Source organism: Chanodichthys erythropterus, chromosome 14, assembly GCF_024489055.1.
Source record: "Chanodichthys erythropterus isolate Z2021 chromosome 14, ASM2448905v1, whole genome shotgun sequence".
NCBI lineage: Eukaryota > Metazoa > Chordata > Actinopteri > Cypriniformes > Xenocyprididae > Chanodichthys > Chanodichthys erythropterus.
In genome coordinates, this window is record NC_090234.1 from 11,511,393 (window position 1) to 11,522,080 (window position 10,688).

General features: G+C 40.2%; 1 protein-coding gene across 1 annotated transcript; it reads right to left on the reverse strand.

Annotated features, from left to right (window-relative positions):
- Window positions 1-1,646: 1,646 nt before the first annotated feature.
- Window positions 1,647-8,656, reverse strand: si:ch211-199f5.1 (protocadherin-8). Its single transcript, XM_067410237.1, has 3 exons — window positions 6,260-8,656; window positions 4,089-4,284; window positions 1,647-1,990 (listed from the first exon to the last, which is right to left on the reverse strand). The coding sequence occupies exons 1-3, from the start codon at window positions 8,654-8,656 to the stop codon at window positions 1,647-1,649; spliced, it is 2,937 nt and encodes a 978-aa protein (XP_067266338.1).
- Between the last annotated feature and the right edge of the window lie 2,032 nt (window positions 8,657-10,688).

Consider the following 10,688-nt stretch of genomic DNA (forward strand, 5'->3'; position numbering starts at 1 on the left):
TTCTTGCGTCTACTGAAAGCAAAGCTTTGTGACTTTGTGCAGCTTCTCTCAAGTTTCTGTCATGTAGGTGAGAGAGAAGAAAAAATTCAGGGAAAATAAACAAGATCCCGGAGAAACTCAAGACTGGAATTCCTCTCCAGGGATTTTCTGTGGCCTGAGAAAACATACGGCTGAGACAGACGATTCTCGCACATTTTAAATGAATTCATGTTCCAAAAAGAGGCCTGAATTCGCTCTATTGGTCCTGCTGTAAATCCATGGGAAGCTTTTGAAAGGGCAATTTTTCTGCCAGTGGGCTTGGAAAAATAATCTTATTTTCCTTTTGAATGAAGTTTATTTTTCTGACCCCACTGGCAGATATTTGTTCTCGTTTTAAGCACAAACTCACATTTTTTTTCTGTAAACAAGACTTAACCCTCTTGTGCTCTTGTTTTTTTAGAATTTTTGACTTCATCTGAATGGTATGAAACTTGGTAAAGGTTTTGGCACTTGCTATGTGAACAAACAAAAAATGGACATGATTCGAAAAGGTTAAATGAATGGGAGATGAATTTCATCTAGTGGAAGCGTTTGGTACTGCGGCCAGACAAAATCTGACTGAAAGCTCGTTTTTTTGAGATATCAACCTCAAATTTGGAACACAACTTGTTTAGATGTAGGCTTTGATTTTCTTGTAGTTTTAGAGTAAAATGTGTTTTTGAAAATACGTATTTCATATAAAAATTGAAAATAGTATTTTTGTGCATTTTTTCATAATAAACGTAAAATTCTGTAACTTTTTTAAGTTAACTTCTTTTTAAACTTTTTTCACATCAGCAATAATTTCCCAAGTGTTATCTTTGAAAAGAGACCAAAATTAAGTCTCTAAAGCATTCAAAATTTATGACAGTTTAAATTGGAAATTTCATTTTCAGGTCTATGCTCGAAAAGTGAATAAATAGATTATAACTACAGCGTACATATAATTTAGTACCATAAAATCCCCTAAAAATACAAAATAATAAATAAAAAACCTTATCAAATTAAAATATAGTACATTCATTTCATTCAATAAAAAAATGCAGTCACCAGAGTGCAATTTTGACTTTTTCCCAGAATTCTAAACTCCAGAATTCCTAGAAAAATGTCCAGATTTCTGAGTTTATATCTCACAATCCTGACTTTGCAGACATGTGAAGAGCACCAGAGGGTTAATATCTTCAGTCATTTTCTATCTTGATTTAAGAATGTTTTGATATTTGTAGTGAAAAAACAAGACAGAAACACTGAGGAAGAACGTCATTTAAGCAATTGTGCAAATGAAATTTGATCATAAATTGTGTTTATACTTTTCACTGGTTTCATCAAGGATACAAAACACTGCAGATTTGATCAATAACTTATTTTATTTCTCACGTTTTTATTTCTTAGAAAGAAACAACTCGTGTAAGTAAATGTTATAAAAGTGGCAACATTTGTAGCTTTAAAAAAGACATTTTGTGTGTGTAACAGTGTGACCAAAGTGACAAACACAATCACATTATAATCATCCGAAACATGCTATGAGAAAACAGGTAATATTGTTAAAAAATATATTTTGCATATACAAAACATCAATGCAGTCAAAGATAAAAGTATGTACAGCAACATCACGATGAGGAACTGTCTCAGGCTGTGTCTGTGAACCTCCCGGGACTGTCTGTGGAGTGCGTGAACACTGTGCCGTCTCTGTCCTCAGTGTCTCGTCTCCTCTGTGACTGTGGAGAGCAGACGTGAATGTAATCGTATTGACTCTGCTGATCTTCTGAGAGGCTGTGCAAGGCCACGCTTCTGGGCGTCTGTGTGTCGTAGCTGCTCCTCTGAAGCCCTGCGGCCTGTGAGGACGGCCTCGTCCTTGAGAAGGTCGAGAGATGTCTGGTGTTAATGCTCCCGCTGGTTCTGCTTACAGATGGGCTCCAACATCTGTCTGAGTGGCCCAGGATCCTGCATTCACTGGTACAAGCCCACAGACCTGGGAAAACACCATTCGGTACGGATTAGTACACATCTAGTCAAGTCAAGTCAGCTTTATTTCTATAGTGCTTTATTCAATACAGATTGTTTCAAAGCAGCTTCACAGGGATAAACTGGAAAATAACAGAATCAATGAAGCAAACTTCATCAGATATGAGATGAATTCAGATTCAGCTGTGAAGCAGCTCTACAGAAGACATAGAGTCATTATTCAGCTCAGGATGAACCGCCGTCTGTACGGAAGCTCGTTTGTGCCACAGAATAAAAAAGGTAATTGCGACCTTTTTCTCACAACTCTTCTCAGAATTGCACTTTTAAATATTGCAATTGCGAGAAAAGAATTGTTAACATCTCACAATTTGGAGTTTTTTCCCCAGAATTCTGGTATATATCTCACGATTCTGACTTTTTTCCTGCAATTCTGAGTTTATATCTCACAATTGTAACTTTTTCCTGGAATAAAATCTGTATCTTTCAGCTTGGCATTCGTCCACATTGATCCAAAATCCACGCTGCATGATTACAGTTTTTCTCGTTTGCTAACACACTATAACTGATTCAGCTGGCACAATTTCCCAAATCATTCATTCAGTTCTAAAAACACAGACACATTAAATTTACACATCGTGCTAACTCTACATCACAAGAAAACTGTCTAAACTGTGAGACGTGAACTCAGAATTCCGAGAAAAGTGCCAAAATTGAGAGAAGTAAACTCAGAATTCCGATAAAAAATAAAAAATTGCGAGAAATAAACTCAGAATTTCGATAAAAATTTAAAAATTGCGAGAAGTAAACTAAGAATTCCAATAAAAAAATGCCAAAATTGCGATAAAAATGTCAAAAATTCGAAATTGTGAGAAATAAACTCAGAATTCCAATAAAAAAAGTCAAAATTGCGAGAAATAACCTCAGAATTCCGATAAAAATGTCAAAATTGCCAGAAATAAACTCAGAATTACAATAAAAAAACTCAAAATTGATAGAAATAAACTCAGAATTCCAATAAAAAAACTCAAAATTGATAGAAATAAACTCAGAATTTCAATAAAAATTTAAAAATTGCGAGAAGTAAACTAAGAATTCCAATAAAAAAATGCCAAAATTGCGATAAAAATTTCAAAATGTCGAAATTGTGGGAAGTAAACTCAGAATTCCAATAATAAAAGGCAAAATTGCGAGAAATAACCTCAGAATTCCGATAAAAATGTCAAAATTGCCAGAAATAAACTCAGAATTACAATAAAAAAACTCAAAATTGATAGAAATAAACTCAGAATTCCGATAAAAAATAAAAAATTGCGAGAAGTAAACTAAGAATTCCAATAAAAAAATGCCAAAATTACGATAAAAATTTCAAAATGTCGAAATTGTGAGAAGTAAACTCAGAATTCCAATAAAAAATAGTAAAATTTGTCAGACGTAAACTTAGAATTCCAAGAAAAATGTAAAAATTGCGAGACATAAACTCAGAATTCCAAGAAAAATGCCAAAATTGTGAGAAGTAAACTCAGAATTTCAATAAAACTTAAAAAATTGCAAGAAGTAAACTTAGAATTCCAATAAAAAATGGCAAAATTGTGATAAGAATTTCAAAATGTCAAAATTGTGAGAAGTAAACTCAGAATTTCGATAAAAATTTCTAAATTGCAAGACATAAACTCAGAATTCCAATAAAAAAAAGTCAAAATTGTGACAAATAAACTCAGATTTCCCAGGAAAAAAGGTCAGAATTGTGAGATAAAAAGTTGCAATTACCTATTTATTTATTTTTTTTAGTGGCAGAAACAAGCTTCCACACATCTGGGACATCAAATCCTGTAACAAACGACTGTTCTCAGGTTTGCGTGACGCCGCACATGCACACGATCCAGCTGTGTTAGTGCAGTGTGATTTGCTCAGGATTAGCGTTTAACAAGGTTGCAGTAGAAATGAATCAACACTGACCTTGACGTGAACCAATCCAATCAACAGCTCATTAATCTGAGCATCTCTGTACCGTAACTGCAAAACAACTCAAAGTTTGCCTGACAAATCATCATATATATATGTTATGGTTCCATGCATGTGAGTGCATCGGATGAGTTGATTCTGACCTTTATATGAGGTGTAGTCCTTCTTGAGGCCTTCACTGATGTCAGAGTCGCTGTCATTAACATCACTGTCTCCTTTTCCACTGTCTTTTCCGCTGATCTGTGGGTCTCTGACCGCGATGGTCATCATGGAGTTTCCTTTCCACACTGTGATGGGTCGAGCGTTGTCTTTGCCATAACCAGGCAAAGTAGAATATCCCTGTGAAGACACGAGAACAAGCGAGACTTTTCATTTTCTTGATGAACTGTTCTTCCGTTCACACGCTTCTGTGTATGTCTGCACTGTGTTTGTATATACACATGCATCACACAGAAGACTGTTGCACTCGTTTTAATTTTGCGTCCCATGCCGTGAACCTTTTTCTTTTAAAGACAGCTTAAGACAAATTAAAACAGTTACACCTTTAGATACTCGTCCCACTGCACCCTTGCAGCTGTTTTGTAGCACACACATGCATACGCCCCCTTCTGGCCACTGCACTGGATCTCTCTTTTTTTGTCAGTGACATTGCATTTTTTTGCATCTCGTGACCCCTGTGATCCGTCCCATTGCTGTGTGCTGTTTTTTATTGTTGGTCTGTTTACAAATAGTTCTTGGCCATTTAGTCACATCTCACTGCACTTTCAGAGCCTCGTGTTGCATTTTTAAAAACATGTCATGTAAACATTTTTTCTATGTTTTAAAAAACAAACGTGTGCATTCGGTTCCATTCCATTGCACTACCTCTACACTGCAAAAAATGCTTCTCTTACTTAGTATTTTTGTCCCGTTTCCAGTCCAAATATCAAAAAATTCTATAAAAAAGTTTTTGCTTACAACAAACTAAATGATCTGCTAATGGTGTGTTTGGGACAGTAACAAGAAACAAGATTTTGAACAGAAATTAGATTATTTTTCTTACCTCGTTGACAGATAATTTTCCTTGTTTTTATTCACTTCATTTTATTTATTTATTTTCCCAGAAAACAAGAAAAAATGTCATTTTACTTTACTTGTAAAAGTATGTGGATGTAAAAAAATGTAGATATTTAGACTAGAAACAAGACAAAAATACTAAATAAGAAAAGCATTTTTTGCAGTGTGTGTGTGTGTGTGTGTGTGTGTGTGCGCCCCCCCTTTGGTCACTGCATCACATCTCGCTGTGTTTCAGTGTTTCGCACCATGAGTGTTACGTTTTTATGACAACGTGTCAAGTTCAAAACAGTTTGATCCACGTTCTGTTCTGTGCATTCTGTCTGCATCATTTTTTAAATTCTTGGTCTGCATCAGACAGACGTTTTTGACTGTTGCATCACGTTTTTGCTGTTTTTGTTGTTGTTTTTTGCATTTTACAGTGTGAGCATTGCATTTTTAACAGTGTGTCAAGATAAGCAGTTCAGTTTAAAAAAATGTTTGCTCTGTCTGCACTGGTTTTTGCTCCATTCTACTTGTTTTTGCAAACGAATTGCATTGCATCTCGCTGTTTTTCTGCCGAGAACTCTGTTTTTAAGACGGTGTGTCAAATTTTAACAATTCTTCTCTTTTGATCCATTCTGTCTATACATATCTTATAAAATTATTTTTGTTCGTACACATACACTATGTTCAAAAGTTTGAGGTCAGTGAGATTTTGAAAAAAAAATGTAAATTAATACTTCTATTCAGCAAGGATGCATTAAATTGATCATTGATAATGTCACACTGTTTTCAACATTGATGCTGAAAATTCAGCTTTGATCACAGGAATAAATTACACTTTACTATATATTCACATAGAAAACAGCTGATTTACACTGGAATAATATTTCACTATTTTACTGTATTTTTGATCAAATTAATGCAGCTTTGGTGAGCAGAAGAGACTTCTTTAGAAAATCTTACCAACCCCAAACTTTTGACTGATAGTGCATGTGAGATGCAGGTTTTCGATCACTGCATTGCATCTTTAGTTTTATTGTTATAATTTTCTTAAATTTAAAGTCAAATTTAAAAAAAAAAGGGTTTTGTCCCATGCTTTTGCATTCCATCTTCACTCTTTTGTTTTGGCCTGTGCATCAGATGGACGTCACGTCTTGTGTCATCATCATTGCATTTTGAGCCCTGTGTTCGGTTCATCTGTGCTCCGTCTAATGTATGTGTCCAGTGTGAACGGCCCCTCACACACACACACACACACACACACACACACACTTACATCTATCTCCCCCGCCACACTCCTGTATTTGCTCTTGAAGGTGTGAGGCGTTTCGTTGAAGACTTCAGCGGTCGCTTGAACGCTGCTGTGCAGCTCCTCAGGAGCGCCGATGACGCTGCTGGAGTGAAAGGCGTGCGTGTCGAACACATTGGCGCTCTGGTTGGAGATCACGGAGACGACGTTCTTCTCGTTCGAGTACGGAATATCCACCGGGTCAGGGAGGTCAGCGCATCTCTTCGGACCGCTTTTGCGACTTTTGCATAGTATGTATGATAAAATAGCCAAAAACATCAGCGAGGAACTGGTCAGGGCCAAGATTAAGATGAGCGTCCATTGTTTAGGTTCATCCTCCTCTCTTTCGTCGTAGAAGTTTCCGTTTGAGGGCGCCGACTCGGTTAGAGTGAAATGAATGGTGGCCGTGGAGGTCTGCGACGGGTGTCCGTTGTCGTTGACCGTCACTAAGACTTTCCACATGTCGTTCTCGTCGTACGCGATTTTCCGATTGATGTATATTTCTCCCGTATTCGGATCGATGGCGAAGCCGGAGTCGTCGTAAAGCTTGTAAGTGAGCTCGGCGTTCAGACCGGCGTCCGGATCTTTAGCCGTTATCCGGGTCACGATGTACCCGGGCGGGGCGTCTCTGGGAAGCTGGATTTCGGCGGATCCGTTGTTGAGCGGCGGGTGAGTTATAAAGGGGGCGTTGTCGTTCTGATCGACTACATTGACGACGAGAACGGCGTTGTTGTGAAGCTGCGGCCATCCTCTGTCGCTGGCCTGGACGCGCAGATCCAGCCTCTTCGTCACTTCGTAATTGAAGCTTTGCAGCGCGTAAACGTTTCCCGCTTGGTTCATGATGGCAAACCTGGAGACGCTGTTCGTGTCCGAATCAAAAAGCTCGTAGGTTATTTCCCCGTTCAATCCCGAGTCTTGATCGCTGGCTAAGATCGTGGTGATGTATGTACCTGGTAACTGATTCTCCTCAATGAACCCTTCGTAGATCTTGGCGCTGAACGCCGGGGCGTTATCGTTGACGTCGGTGAGCCGTACGATGTAATGAGTCACCGTGCGTAACGGCGGAACGCCGAAATCCTCCGCCACCACGGTCAAATTATACTCCGCAATCTTCTCTCGATCCAGAGGTGCCATGGTGACGATGGTGTAGCTGCCCTCGTACGCTCTCTTCAGCCTGAAGTTGCCGTGTCCGCCGTTCAGAGTGCAGCTCACCTGTCCGTTGGCCCCGGTGTCCTTGTCTTTAATGCTGATCAGAGCCACCAGGATGTCCGGACCCGTAGCTTCGCTAACATGCGCGACACCGTCGGTCACCGACGCGATGGACGTGATGATGATCTCAGGAGGGTTGTCGTTCACGTCTCTGATGTTGATGATAATCTTGCACACCGAGGGAACCGGATTGTGCCCCAAATCACTAGCTTGCACGTCGATTTCATACGCAGTCTCGTCTTCGTAGTCCACAGGGCTTTGCAATGTCAAATATCCAGCCTTATAATCCAGTTTAAACAGTTGTCTAATCTTTGTAGTTACTTGTTTGCTGAATTCGTACACAACCTGCCCGTTCGGACCCTCATCCGGATCGACGGCGTTGAGATCCAGCAGGAGGGATTCGGCAGGGGTGTCCTCCGGCACATCCACAGAGTAATGGCTGTGCTCGAACAGCGGGCTGTTGTCATTAGAGTCCTTCACTTTGACGGTGACATTAGTCGCGCCGCTTTTCGGCGGATTCCCGCCGTCTGCCGCCACAAGTTTGAGCGCGAAAAAAGCGCGGGATTCTCGGTCCAGCTCTTTGACGAGCACCAGCTCCGCATATTTAACCCCATCCACTCGCGTTATGATATCGATGCTGAAGTGAGTGTTTTCACTCAAGTGGTAGCTTTGGATAGAGTTCGAGCCCACATCCGCGTCCTCCGCGGCGTCCAGCGCGATGCGCGTCCCCAGCGCCGCGCTCTCGGAGATCTCTACGGTGCACTCGGCGCGCGGGAACTCCGGTGAGTTGTCGTTGACATCCAGCACTTCCACCTCGACGTGGAAAAGCTCGAACTGCTCGGCGGACACGAAGGCGACGTCGAAAGTGATTACGCACCGCGGGTTGCGCTTGCAGATACGCTCGCGGTCGACGCGCTCCTCGACCGTCAGCCTCCCGTCGCTTTCCCTGAATCGGATGAAGGAGCCGGTGGACGGACTCATGAGCTTGAACCTGATTCCGGGGAAAGTCCTGCGCGTTTTGTCCGGGGTCCAGGTCACATTGCTGGCTAGAGTTCCGATGACCATCGGCGGCCGAACCTCCTCGTGTATCTTATACCTCACCGTCCGCTCCTCACACACAGCCACCGGGATGCAGATGAGCAGCTGCGTAACTCCAAGTATCCGCGCGAGCTCCATCTTCGCCGCGCGTCCCGCTGTTCATCAGGTTCTGAAGCGCGAGTCACTTGTTCTGCGTGCAGCTTCTTCTCTGACCCCTCCCGCGACAGACGCACACACCAATGACATTTACAGTTCGCGAGAATGACCAATACACCTTCTCACGGCTCTGATCCGCGTGGGAACGAGCGCAGTGTCCAGTGCGTTATAATGGAACTGAAGAGAATATTCAGCAGGACTCTGGCGTTGCGCGCGCACGGGGAGGGTGTCAGGACAAAGACCTTTCGCTTTCTTTCTCCTGCATTTTCATCATTTGGCTGGACTTTCTGTGTGACTGTCATTATTGTGCACGGAGATGCTACTTAAACATTATATATAAATGCAAATGCATGATGTCAACGAGTTTATTTTTAAATGACTTGCATGTAACCTTAAAAATAAGGTTTTTTCGTCAGTGATGCCGTAGAAGAACCTTTTTTTGTTTCCCTAAAGAATCTTTCAGTGATCAGTTCTTCAAAGAACCATAAAGAAGCTTTTGTGGTCTTCATAGAACCATCGATGCCTTTATTTTTGAGAGCGCATATAATTTGACCTCCAAATGTGCGCTGAATTGTGTGAGAATAAGAAGGGTGGCGTGACTTTTCTATCCTCAAAGAAGAAGAGTGTTGATTTTTATCAGTTTTGTCATGCGCTGTGCATACTCAGAACTCTTCATTTGGAGTATGCGGATAGAAATGCTATTTTAATATGTTGGTCTTACATTTCACATTAATATACATTAACACTCTTTACTTAAAGCGTTTATGTCTAATGCATTATAAAGGTATTCACATTGTTTGTTAAAATGCATTATAATATTTGCAGACTCGTCTGAAATTGGTTATTTGTCATGAGTTTTAATGCATTATACTTTCTAAAGGTGTGTTCAATGAATAGAAAAGCATTATAATGTGTTAAAACTAGTTATGATATCATACAATGCATTAAAATTAATGCATTTTATAGTAAAAAAAGGCTGTAATGTACAATATTGTCAGCATTTACTGAGTCTTGTGGATTAAAGGTTTAGTTTAGTTCAGAATTACAATATCCTGATAATTTACTCTCCTCCATGTCATCCAAGATATTCATGTCTTTCTTTCTTCAGAAATGAAGGTTTTTTTAGGAAAACATTCCAGGATTTTTCTCCATATAGTGGACTTCACTGGGGTTCAACGGGTTGAAGGTCCAAATGTCAGTTTCAGTGCAGCTTCAAAGAGCTCTACATGATCCCAGACGAGGAATAAGAGTCTTATCTAGAGAAACCATCTGACATTTTCTAAAAAAATAAACATTATATACGTTTTAACCACAAATGCTCGTCTTGCACTGCTCTGTGACGCTCCACGCATGACGTAATCATGTTGGAAAGGTCACGCGTGACGCAGGCGGAAGAGTGGAAAAACTTCAAAATCGTCCGACATCGTTGTTTTACCTATTTTTGTAAAGGTTGTTTGACTTCGTCTTTGACTTCCACCTGCGTCACAAGTGACCTTTCCAACATGATTACGTCATGCGTGGAGCATCACAGAGCAGTGCAAGACGAGCATTTGTGGTTAAAACGTATATAATGTTTATTTATTTTAGAAAATGTCTGATGGTTTCTCTAGATCAGACTCTTATTCCTCGTCTGGGATCATGTAGAGCTCTTTGAAGCTGCACTGAAACTGACATTTGGACCTTCAACCCGTTGAACCCCAGTGAAGTCCACAATATGGAGAAAAATCCTGGAATGTTTTCATCAAAAACCTTCATTTCTGAAGAAAGACAAACATCTTGGATGACATGGAGGAGAGTAAATTATCAGGACATTTTCATTCAGAAGTGAACTAATCCTTTAACTTTCTAAATATGGCTCATCAGGACAGATTTCATAAGTTAAGAAGAGGGAAAGTTCTGCCTACTCAATTCCCGAATCCCTCAAAACGGCATCAAAAACTACTCAACAGCATTTTCAGATTGTCTTATTATTATTTATGTGTATTCAGTTTTCATGGCCTCATTATTTGAGAGA